This window comes from Dryas octopetala, chromosome 3 (genome assembly GCF_963921425.1).
Source record: "Dryas octopetala chromosome 3, drDryOcto1.1, whole genome shotgun sequence".
In the NCBI taxonomy this organism is placed as follows: domain Eukaryota; kingdom Viridiplantae; phylum Streptophyta; class Magnoliopsida; order Rosales; family Rosaceae; genus Dryas; species Dryas octopetala.
In genome coordinates, this window is record NC_141368.1 from 8,219,960 (window position 1) to 8,233,771 (window position 13,812).

General features: G+C 38.5%; 3 protein-coding genes across 3 annotated transcripts; 1 reads left to right on the forward strand and 2 right to left on the reverse strand.

The window, feature by feature from the left end:
* Positions 1–860: 860 nt before the first annotated feature.
* Positions 861–2,207, forward strand: LOC147290438 (aspartic proteinase CDR1-like). The gene has a single exon (XM_086235803.1). It carries the CDS (start codon positions 861–863, stop codon positions 2,205–2,207), a length of 1,347 nt encoding a protein of 448 aa, XP_086091929.1.
* A 1,465-nt stretch (positions 2,208–3,672) lies between these two features.
* Positions 3,673–5,013, reverse strand: LOC147290439 (aspartic proteinase CDR1-like). Its single transcript, XM_086235804.1, has one exon. The coding sequence runs from the start codon at positions 5,011–5,013 to the stop codon at positions 3,673–3,675; it is 1,341 nt and encodes a 446-aa protein (XP_086091930.1).
* A 2,055-nt stretch (positions 5,014–7,068) lies between these two features.
* On the reverse strand, positions 7,069–8,388 carry LOC147290440 (aspartic proteinase nepenthesin-1-like). The gene has a single exon (XM_086235805.1). It carries the CDS (start codon positions 8,386–8,388, stop codon positions 7,069–7,071), a length of 1,320 nt encoding a protein of 439 aa, XP_086091931.1.
* Between the last annotated feature and the right edge of the window lie 5,424 nt (positions 8,389–13,812).

The following is a 13,812-nucleotide window of genomic DNA, read 5'->3' on the forward strand; positions in this document are numbered from 1 at the left end:
ATAGAGCAGGGTTCAGTCTCCCAATCTACCTAATGCAAGGCTAGCTATAGCAAATGCAACATGCCATAGAAAGTGCCTTAATTCTAGTTAGTTATGAGTCGCACGGACCTAAAATATATGCCTCTTTATTATTTAGATAATATTCTTCCGATCAATATTTCTTTTTTCATCCAAAATTGTCTTAATTTACTTTCCAATTATATTTGTCAATACTTAAAAAGAATTGACATCCTTGTTGATATCAATATGAATTAATAACAAGATTGCTTAATTCCCCAGTTCTCCATTCGACATTTAGCTAGAGGACAACACCAAATCAATAATATGAACACTTGGCATTTTATGGTTGAAGTTGATAAAGGTTATAAAGACGTGTGAAAAAGAGAGAAAGCCAAGTCGGTACTGTAAATGGTTAGGTCAATAATTAATATTGATTGCCTTCCAAAAATAACTTTGCAAATCAACATTAAAAAATAATGCATTCTGGTTCTTAATTTTTGCATTGAATTATTGATTGCCTTCCAAAATCAAATTCCAGCAGGAAATCAAGGATACAAATTAATATAAGAATCTATCTCTAAAATCAAGCATATTAAATGAAATAAACTTAAATATGAATATCAACCCATAAAATTAAATGGGACTTGTTTCTTGATATCAATATCAATTAATATGTAGATTGCTTCCCCATATTTGTTATTTGAAATAGAACGACGTTGATTGCTTCCACATTAATTTAGAGGACAACACACCAAAGGAAAAACCAATATATGAGTCTATAAATGTTAGCTATTGATACTCATCGAATTGTTCACACAAACTTTTCTCTTGTCGACCTATCAAAACACAAAGAAGCAACCATGGCTTCAACCCTAATATTGTCCCTAGTTGCACTAATTTCACTCCTGACCACCATCCCATCCTCCATGTCTTTCCCCAAAACGCCACTCAAAGGCTTCGAGGCACGTCTCATTCACCGCGACTCCCCTGAATCTCCGCTCTACAACCCCAAAGCAACACGCGCTCAACTCCTGAAATCATCCCACCGCAGAGCCACTTCAAGACAAACCTATTTGAAATGGCTAATGTCGGCCAAAACATGGCGGCAAAATTACATCAGTGTCCCTGTCGACGTGGAGCACGGAGACTACATCATGAGGTACAAAATAGGCACCCCGGCAATCGACACCTTCGGAATCTTCGACACCGGAAGCACCCTAATTTGGCTGCAGTGCCGACCTTGTGAGAAGTGTTACAACCAAAGCGTACCAATTTATGACCCTAAAACCTCATCCACCTATGAGCAAGCCACATGCTACTCACGTGCGTGCTCTATGACCCCAGATACCCAGTGCCCAGATCGATCTCCCTACGGTGTGTGCACGTACAGTGTTGGTTATGTAGATGGAGGGTCTTCACAAGGAGTCATTGCCAAAGAAACCATCACGCTTGACAATGATGCCCCAATGCCACTAGTGGTTTTCGGGTGCGGACACAACAATTCGGACCCTCAACCGGGTTATAACCCACCCGGAATTGTGGGTGCAAGTAGAGGAAGCTCTTCACTGGTGGGTCAGGTTGCCTCCTATCGTTTTTCGTACTGCATCTCACCATACAATGAAGGGAATCGGAGCTCCTTCAAACTGGGTTCGGAGGCAGTGATCCATGAAAAAGAGTTCCAGACCCGATTAATATATGGTGAAGATGATGACCTTTTCCATCTAAGCCTAGAAGGCATCAGTGTTGGGGGGGAGAAGGTGAATGTTTCAAAGTCGGGGTTTAATATGAGCCAGGATGGAATTGGAGACTTTATCATGGATTCGGGTTCAACTTACACTTTCCTTGTACCAGAAGCTTTCTATGCGCTCAAGCAGGCACTGGAGATTGCTGCTTCGTATCAGTTACTCCAACCCGACCCGGATCCGGAGCGGTATTTCCCATTGTGTTATTCAGAAGTGGATTTTTTAACTCTGGCGCCGGGGATATCGCTCCATTTCGCCGGAGGACTGGAGTTTCCGGTGACGCCGAACAATGTTTGGGAAGTGGATGAGGAGACTGGAAAAACCTGTTTGGCTATGAAACCGAATTATTCTGGTAACTATTCTGTGTTTGGATTGTACCAGCACAGGAGTGTGAATGTTGGGTATGACTTGAATAACAACGTTGTCTCTCTCAAGCATAGTGCCATGGATGACTGCCTCTTCTGAAAACACAAGCAACCCTCATCATCTTCATGACGTACATGCATGTCACAACTGACAAGCTAGCTAGTACTTAATTTGTGTTTGTGTTGGTACGTGATTAATTAACGAACTACTTTCCTAGCTAGTGTTCAATTAATTACAAGATTAATTATTTTAGACATGGGACAAAGTTTGTATGATTTTATATACTTGGTCACTTTACTACCTATATTTTGTATGTTCATGATTATGAATTTCCAACTTAATTGACAAGGACTTTGACTTCATGGATGATAATTGTTTTAATTTAATGAGAGATCAGTGCATGTTGATTGAAAAATGCAGTGACTACGACACTTGAACATTGAGCATTAACGTCGGATGGCATTGATTCAAGGCAAAATTGTATTTATTTTACTTAATTATAAGTTATTTAATTGATGACCATATTTCTTGCAGTGAGTACCACTCTGATATAAAGGTAGGTTGCAATTAAATACCATATTTCTTGTAGTGAGTACCACTCTGATCATTTAATGTGATGAGCACCTCTGTTTTGACTCATTGATTCAAAGCAATGGAAAAGTTAGAACCCAAAAGAATGTGCAATTTTAGGTTCCAATTGTTGTCATTTTTTGTACGTGTTTCCAATTGTTCCACTACCAAGATAGTGCCTATAATTTATTTCCCAGATCTGACAATAGCTCACCAATGTATCAAAACATGTCACTAGCTATCTAGCAACCCTTTGTATTATTATGACTTATATAATGCAAACATTCATTTGTCCAAACCAATACATCACAGATTCACAATTCTGTTTAAGCAATACAATACATCACAATTCTGTTCAGCACACCACTAAGAACTGAATAACCCATTTTTTTTTCTCTGCCCAGAAAAAAAAAAAAACCTCAACTTTTGATCGACGATGGAAGTATATCCACTATATCTTTTCAAGTGTCCTCGACTTAGCCAAGCTATCATATATTCTGAGACTTCAAGCCTTTAAGGAAAATGCTAGTGTAAGTAGATAACTTCCGGTAGTTGATTGGAGTGATCCTCGAAAATATTGTAGAATATACCGATTAATAAACACACATATATACGTGCATAAACGGCTGTGGCTAGCAAAGCTTTTTATGTAATGCATTCATCCCGAGATGCATGATCATCAACATGTAAAATACCATATATAAAAGAGTCGAACAAATTTTTCAATGTGCATGTATATATAATGTGTAAAATAATATAGTAAATACCAGGAAATTAATGATCAAGTTCATTCACGTACACCGCTAATAATATGTAGCACTTGTAGCATGTATTATTCATCTTACCAAAAAAACATGTATTATTATTCATGCATACTCATCTCCCTCGTATCATAACATGTTATAAAGTCATGAAGATATATTTAGGCTATGTGGCATATATTAAAACCCCGACCCAAACAAATTAGCCAAGATTTCACCAAAAACACTTGTTTTCAGATGAGGCAGTCATCGGCATGCTTGAAGGAGACAACGTTGTTATCCAAGTCATAACCAACATTCACACTCCTGTGCTGGTACAATCCAAACACCGAATAGTTGCCACCATAATTCGGTTTTATAGCCAAACAGGTTTTTACATTGTCCTCATCCATTTGGACCTTTTCCCAAGCGTTGTTCTGCCTCAGATTAAACTCCAGTCCTCCTGTGAAATGGAACGCTATCCCCGGCGTCAAGTCCACTGAAAAATCATTATCATCTGTATAACACAATGGGAAGGACCGTTCGGGATTCGGGTCGGGTTCGAAATCCCACAATTCATTCTGCACTGCCTGCTTGAGCGCAAAGAAAGCCTCTGGTACAAGGTAAGTGTAAGTTGTACCCGAATCCATGAAAAAGCCTCCATTTCCATCTTGGGTCATCTCAAACACCGACTTTGAAATGTTCAACAGAGACCCATCAACAGCAATGCCTTCTAGGCTTAGATGGTAGAGTCCATGTTGACCCATTAACAATCGGGTCTGGGTCTGTTCCTCAGTGATAACTGCTTTCGAACCCAGTTTCACGGAGCTCCGATTCCCTCCATTGTCTGGTGAAATGCAATAAGAAAAATGAGAGAACGCAAACTGACCCACCAGTGAAGAGCTTTCTCTACTTGCACCCACAATTCCGGGTGGGTTATAGCCCGGTTGAGTGTCCGAATTATTGTGACCGCACCCGAAAACCACTTGTGCCATTGGGGCATTGTTGTCAAGCGTGACGGTTTCTTTGGCAATGACTCCTTGTGAAGTCCCTCCATCTTGATAATGAACAGTGTAATTGCACACACTGTTGGCATCTGGGCACTGAAAAACTGAGGCTTCATTGCACGCACGTGACCTGCACATGACTTGCTCATAGGTGGATGAGGTTTTAGGGTCATAGATTGGTACGCTTTGCTTGTAACATTTTTCACAAGGCTGGCACTGCACCCAAATTAGGGTGCTCCCAGTGTCGAAGAAACCGAAGGTGTCGATTCCGGGGGTGCCGATTTTGTACCTCATGATGTAGTCTCCGTGCTCCACGTAGATGGGGGCACTAACGTAATTCCGCGGCCATGTTTTGCCGGACATTAGCCATTTGAAGTAGTTTTGTCTTGTTGTGGCTCTGCGATGGGCTGATTCTAGAAGTTGAGCGCGTGAGAATTTGGGGTTGTAGAGTGGAGATTCAGGGGAGTCGCGATGAATGAGACGTGCCTCAAAGCCTTTGAGTGGCGTTTTGGAAGAAGACATGGAGGGAGGGATGGTGGTGAGGAGTGAAATTAGTGCAACTAGGGACAATATTTGTGTTGAAGCCATGGCTGCTTCTTTGTTTTTGATTGGTCTGAGAAGTTAATTAGTCTACTACTCAAAACTATATATATATATATATATATATATATGGCTGTTGCAACTTCTAAAGTTTGTGTGAACAATTCGATTTGTATCTAGCAAATTAGTGTAATATTTATAGGCTGATATCAATTATGTTTATTGATGGTATTTTCTTTGGTGTTGTCCTCTAAATGGGGAAGCAATCAATGTCGTTTCATTTAAAAAAAAAAAAAAAACAATCTAGATATTGAATGAAATAGATTGTAATGAGTACTCTAATAATGTCAACCCAATAGTTAAAATTTAAAACTTGACTCCAAACACTTTTCAAAATTTTTTTGAACTCAAACAATTTATATGCTTTCTATGAGTATTCTATGAGCTTTTCTCTTATAAGTATAAGTTATATAAGCATACGAACATATAAAATTTGAGCCATTAGATTGTAAAATTTTAAATTAAATAAAATAGGCAATTGGAAATCTAAGTTACATATGATTTTACTAAATAACTATTTATCTTATGCTTTTCTCTCAACTTAATTTGTTGAAAAGACTTTAATTTTGAATCCCTTTCTTTCATTTGAAAAAAATTACAAATGGTTTCATATATATGTACTTTAAAAATATGTGTTCTTTTTTGGTATATTTGATAAGTTTATTGAAAAAGAAAACCAATATTTTTTTAACATTGCTTCTTCCTCTTGTTGGTAAAGAAGGGAAGACCGACCTGTTACAACTTCTAAGTTTGTGTGAACAATTCGATGAGTGTCTAGCAAATTAGTGCAATATTTATAGGCTGATATCAAGGTTAATTTATTAATGGTATTTCCTTTGGCGTTGTCCTCTAAATGAGGAATCAATTAATGTCGTTTCATTTAAAAAAGAAACAAAAAATATGGGGAAGCAATCTAGATATTGAATGAAATGTACTACAATGACTCAAACAATGTTAACCCAATAGTCAAAATTTAAAATTTAAACTCCAATAATTATTCTATGATGAAATTTTTTCTTATAAGTATAAATTATATAAGCATTTATGAGCATATATAAGGCCATATGATTACAAGATTAAAAAAAAATCGGTGATTGACAATCCAATAAATCAAACCTTACATGCTCACCTATGCTTTTATAACTCATACTCAAAAGAGAAAATCTCATTATTTTATACCGTAAAATAATAAATTACATGTGATTTTACTAAATAGTTATTGATCCAATGCATTTTCTCTCAACTTTGTTGGGAGAGACTTCAAAGTTGATTCTGTCTTATTGAGATGAAAAAAAAAATTACAAACATATATCTAACTTCAGGTTTCATAAGAACTCATTATTTTAATTTACGTACCCGGCTACTAACTATTGACTGGTCTTCTAATATTGAAGAGGTTCCAAGTTAGAATCCCCTTCCACAAAATTTTTTAAAAAACAAACTCATAATTTTCAATATATATATATTTACTCTCACATATATAATTTCAAGCTGTAGCATACTTTGGTCGACCCACGACCCGCATAAAATCGCTGATCGATCAAGGAAGAACCTCATTGGCGAGCAAAGGTGAGCCAGAATTCCATTCTTTTAAACCCAAGTTCTGATTTTCAGTGTTTGAATAGTCATTTTTGATGATTCCAAAGTCTCTTAGAGAAAGTAAAATATGAAAGAGGATCGATGACCTTAGTAATGGGGTTGCTGATGATAGGGTAGCTGAAAACAGCAATTAATGTTAATTAAAGATCAAATTCAAAGCTAGCTTCTTGGTGAACCTGTTTTGTTGAGTAAATTGGAGAATTGGATTGGGGTACCGGGTACGTATTAGTTCCAGTCAGATTTTTTACACTTGTTCAAGATTGATCTGATGGTAATTAACATACAACTGGTTTTGGTTAATGAGGTTGAAATCTAGAGAAGAAGCCAAGTTGAGATACAATATAAGATTCAAGAACAAGTAAATTTATTGCATGGTGCTATTAAGATTCAAGAACAAGTAAATTCATGATGCCCAAAACACAAAATTTCACCACCAATTTATTTTCATTGGCAGTTGGTATACTTAAAAGATACAATATTCTTACTGAAGTCATACCCAACATTTACATTCCTGTGCTGATATGATCCAAGGACAGAATAGCCTTCATCATTTTGGAATATAGCCAAGCAGTGCTTTCCATGAGAATTCATTTTCCAAGTGTTGTCTGCACTCAAAGGAAACTGCAATCTTGTGAAATGGAATACTATTTCCGGTGCCGAATCCAATCTAAGATCATCACCATAACACAATGGGAAGACTCCATCCTCATCTTTTTGAGGCGCTAGATCCGGCAAAGAATCTATGATTTCCTGCTTGAGCGCATTGAAAGCTGGCGTTGTCAGCTCAGAATAAGTTGTTCCTGTATCCATGATAACCCCTCCTCCCTTTGGGGTCATATTGAACACTGACTTTGGAATGTTTAGCATAGTGCCCTCAACACTAATACCCTCTAAGCTTAGATAGTAGAAACCATGTTGACCACTTAGCAATGGGGTTTGAGTCCTTTCCTCAGTGATCACTGCTACTGGTGCACCGAATTTCACAGAGCCATGAGCACCTTCATTTTGTGAAAAGCAATATGAGAAATGCTGGAACCCAATCTGGCTAACAAATGAAGGAGACTCTCTACTTAGAGCCACAACCCCTGGTGGATTATCACCTTGATTGGGGTCTTTATTGTTGTCACCACACCCAAAAATCATGTTTGTTAAGTTGATATTTCCACTTAGTCCATCATGATCAAACATCATAGTTTCTTTGGCAATGACTCCTTCTGAAGATGCACCATCTTCATATTCAATCTTGTACTCACACTCACCGTGTGGATCGGGGCATTCGGGATCCTTGATTGCCTTGCACTCAGTAGAGCCACACCACACTTTTTCAAAGCTGTCTGAGCTTGCACGATCATATATTGGTATGCCTTGCTTGAAACAGTGCACACAAGGCCTACACTGCAACCAACTTAAACTGCTGCCTGTGTCAAAGATTCCATAGGTTTCAACTCTCGGGGTGCCAATTTTGTATCTCATCATGTAGTTTCCAAGCTTCAAATCAAGGGGGGCACTGATGTAATTGTGCCATGTTTTCCCGGACATTAGCCATTTGAAGTAGTTTTGTCTGGCTATGCTTCTGCGGCGAGCTGATTCTAGAAGTTGAGCGCGTGTTGCCTTCGGGTTGTAGAGTGGCGATTCAGGAGAATCGCGGTGAATGAGACGTGCCTCGAAGCCTTGCACTGGGATTTTGGGAGAGGACATGGAGGGAGGGATGGTGGTGAGGATCCAAATTAGTGCAAAGAAGGAGAATATCAGTGTTGAGGCCATGGTTGCTTCTCACCTTTTTGGAGAGAAGGACGAGTCGAATCCTCCTTGTAGGTGTGAGGATAAGTGCTCTACCACTTGAAATTGGTTTAGTGAAAAGAGTATTAATTTATAGGGTGAGTTCAAGGTTTATCAATTGGTATTTCCTTTGGTGCTGGCCTATATATTGGGAGACATGCAACATGGAAATCGAATGAATTGCATACTGATATAGACAAAAATATCAGGTATTTTAAGTACTGAATCAATATAATTAGAAAGTAAATCCCTGGCCAAAAAAAAGAAAGAAAGTAAATCACGAGAAAAATACATAAAATGAAAATGTGGTAATGAACATTGAATGATAATAATACTGTTTAATTTGTTATCCGGAATGAGTCATTTCTCTTTACAAATTAATCACAATTTTGCATATATTTTGTTTTCCTCATAAGGTGTAATTGGTTATTGAAAAAACAAAAATTGACACTTGTCAAATTGTGATTAACTTACAAGAAAAAATGACATCTTATATGTAAAGAGCTAAACACCTTTCGGAGGTCGAGGACATTATTGATATAAAATATATAATAAGCATAATTTAGCGGGGATAGAGTTTAGTGGGAACTTAATTTGGCAGAAAAAAATTGCAATCCATAAGCATAAGTATGAAGGCTCATAGTATGTCATATTGGGTTGTATTGTATTGGATTAGATTTGACTGTTTTTAATTGTTTTATATTAAAATTTAAGGGTTAATTACATATATATACCTCAACTATACATCACTTATCAACTAGGTACCTCTGGTTCAAAAACTTTCATTCGGGTACATCAACTTATGTTTTTTGTCAATTGAATACCTCCGTTAGTCTGACCGTCAAGAGGTTTGTTAACTGCTGACGTGACATAAATGAACCCAATACCTGGCATTGACGTAGCGGCCCCAGGTTGCTTCCCGCCCAACCTCGCCACATCAGTCCTGACCCAAAGTGTTTCCCTCCAAAACACACTGCCACGTGGTCTGACACACTACACATCAGATTAGAATAATAATAAAATATAGTATTTTAAGAATGATTTGAAGCAACACTGCCGTTGCAGAATCGCAATGGAAATCAATGTGAATCTTGAAACCATGCGCCATTGAAGAGCCATCCATGCTTATAATTAAGGCAGCACAAGTGCAGAGAATTAAATATCTACGGGCATTAGAAGGATTTATGCTTAGTAAATCTCTGGGTTGCTCATCTTTAGACTTTAGGGTTCTTGAGTTTCTTTCTTTCTTTCTTTGTACTTCTCATCTTTGTAGGTTCGTTGAGACTGAAATGGAGTGGGTAAGATGTGGTTGCGGATCCAAACCAACCATGTTAACCTCTTGGACAGATTTGAATCCCGGGAGGAGGTTCATTCGATGTCCCAGATATGGGGTATCTATGTTTGATGCTTAATGCTAGGTGATGTTAATTTCTTGACTTAATTGAACTTTTTTGTTGTTTTTGTAATATGCAGTGAAGAGGAGGTTGTCAGTTTGGGGATTGGTTGGACCCCCCAATTTGTGAACATTCCAGAGTTGTCATACCAGGCCTGTTGAAGAAAATGAACAAGGTTGAAGATGAATTGAAGATGGCTCAAAGGAAAAATAAAGTGTTATGGGCTGTGCTGGTGTGTGGTTGGCTGCTAGCTTATATGTTTTATGTGAATTCGATTTAGGGGTTGCTGGATGAAGGTTGAAGATGACTCATTTTGGTTAATGGGTGGCACATGGCTTATCTATGGTTATTTAACTTATTTTAGTGGGGTTTGCTTTTGCTGTTATATTTTGCACCCTCACCATTTGTCTTGGAAAGGTTTATTTTGTGTCAATTATTATTGTACTTCACCATATTTAAATTTCTCATTTATGGAATGAAAAATGGCTTTCCCCTTGCCATTTAATGTTGTAATATTTGCAGAAAAAAGACACTTACATTATTGTTCTAAACATGTCCCAGAATTGGTAAAAAACAAACATCCTAAAAAGTAGCAATATTCATCCATAATCAATGGCATAAACAACTTCATAAAATGATAAAATAAAAACCATATGCCATTTCGAGATGTCATTTTTTTCAAGCACATATATATATATATATATATATTATCTGCAATACAAAGCAAAATGTGGCAGAGATCAACATTATACATCTGTCCAAAATATGTCCAAACCACATATCCAAAACCTATCCAACATGACTGCAACTATTTGTCCAAAATGCCTGCATGTGTCTGTTCAAAATGCATGCATCATATAATGATTGTCCAAAGCAAAATATGTTCCAAAATCAAAACCAAATGTCCAAAATATGCATATGCTAATTTCCATCATCTAATTGCTGCTGGGGGGGAGGCCTGGGAAGACTGAGTTGGTGATGGGCCAGAGTTGGTTGTAGTTTGGGATGACTGTTCTATTGCAGGAGCATTGACTGTTGTACGGGAAGACCTCATACTCTGTCTTGTAGTGGCAGAGGTACCCTCCTAAGCAGAAATACAAAAAATGCTTTCATATAAAAATCAAGCATCCATACATTAATTGAGCAGAAATATTAAAAAATGCAAAACCAAAATACAATTCACCAAATATGCATACCTGAACAGTGGAATTTTGGTTGTTATTCCTAGCTGGCCTCTGTCTTGGAGGCAAGTTTCTGACATAGGTTCTAACATTGTGCCCATTTTGCTTGCAGTGGCTGCATTTCAGAGTTTTTTGCTCTCTCCTCCCTAAATCAGTCTGCGCTGACAATGGCCTAGTTGTCTCATCTGTGCACTTCTTCCTCTTGGTCCTAGGTCTCCCTGGCTGCCTAGTGTTCTTAGGGGGGCCAATTGTAGGTCCATATGTGGGTTCCCAATGCATCATCCTAACCAGAGGATTTATAAGACAATTATAAGACTTAAAGTATCTGCTCTTTAAATAAAAAGGGTCCACTAACTTCTCTGGGTCCTGTCTAATGAATTTACAAGCTCCACATGTATGTACACATGAGATTCCTGTTAAGTCAAACCTCTTACAAGTGCAAGAATTTGGATCAAAGTCCACAGTGTGTATATTAGCCCATCCACCATCAACTTGATATTTTTTCCCTCCATTCCAGGTTACCACATACCTGGCACAATTCATCATGTTCTCCTGCACCTTCTTTAAGACTTTTGGACATATTGCCCCAACAGCATGTTCTCTCATTTTGTCTCTCCTCACCTGGATCCTCTTCATCAACATGGTCCTAATCATCTCGAGCATTGTTAGGATGGGCTTTCCCCTTGCCTTCAAAATGACAGCATTGAAGCTTTCACAAAGGTTGTTTAGGAGCATGTCACACTTAGGCCATGTGCTAAAGTATGCTCTGCTCCAATGTTGAGGTGGCCTCTCCAACAACTAATTATAAGCCTCTCCATTCAAACTCCTAACATCCTCCATTGCCCTCTTCCAGTAAGCAGGTGTGGTCGCCCTTGTGCAACTCCATAGGGCATTCTTCAATGCCATGCCTTTGTAGTCCTTATTGAAATTTGTGTACAAATGCCTTACACAAAACCTGTGTTTGCAATTTGGAAAGACATCTTGTATAGCTGGAAGCAGCCCCTTCTGCTGATCATAAATGAATGTGAAACCATCCTCATTGACAATGTCAAGATCATCTGCAAGAAATTTCAGAAACCAAGTCCAAGAGTCTTTATTCTCCATCTCTACTACTGCATATGCAATAACCCAGCTCTCCTCATTTGCATCAACTCCCACATCTGATAATAATTGACCACCAAAGACACCTTTTAGATGGCACCCATCAAGTCCCACCAATGGTCTACACCCTTTCTTGAAACCCTCTTTGCAAGCATCTAAACATATATACACCTTGAGAAAATTCTCATCTTCCACTTGCATATATCTTTGCAGTAGTGCCAGGGTTAGTCTTCCTGAGCTCACCACAGTAGTCCCACAACCTCAAATACTGCTCTGCATATGTGTCTTCGATCACTTTCTTAGCCATTTTCAAACCTCTATACGCTTGCTGCCAACTGACCTTAATATTCCATTCTTGCTGGACTGTCTGCCTGAATGACTCTATAGGCCAAGTTGGGTTAATCTTGATCCTGTCCATATACATATTAGCTACCCATCCACTATATACATTGCGGTTGGCATGGTTCATTAAACATGTGTGTTGTATGTTCAGCTTTTTCACTTGTAGAGTGTCTTCCCTAAACATCTTCCCTGCTCTAATTTTCCATGTGCAATCACTAGCACATTCTGCATTCAACTTCCACAACTCATTCCTGGAAAGTTTAATACTCCCATAGCCATTCTTGATTGAATACATCCTCAGAGCTTGTCTAAAGATGTCTGCATCCATGAATTCATCCCAATGCAAAACTTTGGGTTTTCCAAATCTGTTTTAGGATTGAATTCAGGCCACCTAATATTCTCTGAGGATTTATCATCACTGTCACGGTCACTATATAGCTCCTATGTGTGGTATCCTTCCTCAAAGTCCTCTACCTCCTCTAAATCTAAACTTTCCCTCATCCTTTGTGTTGCAGGCATGTAGTTGAAACTCCCTCTCTTATTTGGGCCTTCTCACTTCCTCACCTTGGGCCGCATTTCTCTCCTCAGATTGAGCCTCATGATGCTCCTTAAGTTGGGCATCTGGCTGTGGCTCTTGTGGCTCCTCATGTTGGGCCTCATTCCCTTCCACTCCAGTTTGGGCCTCATGTGGCTCCTCAGGTTGGGCCTCATTCCCTTCCATTCCAGTTTGGGCCCCATTGTTCTCCATAATATCAATATTCTCATCAACAAACCTCTTGAACACATTATGATCTTCATCTGGTCCATAGTCATAGTCCACAAAGTCATCAGGAAGTCTTAATTCTTCCATTCCAGTCTGGGCTTCATGTTGGGTATGTAGTATCTCTTCAAATTGGGTTCAGGGGTGTTCCTAGGTTGTTATGACTCCATGTTGCCTGGTACATCATCATCCAACTCCTCAAGCACTACAGTACTAGGCAACCTCTTACTCATATCAACATACTCCTTGTGCCTGAAATATGCATCCTCAGGAGACAAGTGCTCAAAAAACATATCCAAAATATATGTGTCATCTCTGATATAATTACACATTCCCACCACATCACTCTCCCATTCAAGCTAAGTAATGTCATCCTCAAAATCAACTCCTGGCACCTTGTAATAGTAAAAAACAAATGTCTCCCCATATCCCAATTTCGTTGCCTTCTTATCTATTTCTGCCAAAGAAATCATATCAGCGTCACAATGATCAACCCATTTGACATTTCCCCCTACAAATCTGTATCTCCCAGTTCTCCACTATGATGCAATCTGATTGAGAATTTTTCAAGAATAACTGTACAAAAACAAGACCCAAGTCAGAGGGACTGTGTTTGTCAAAAGTGAAAACT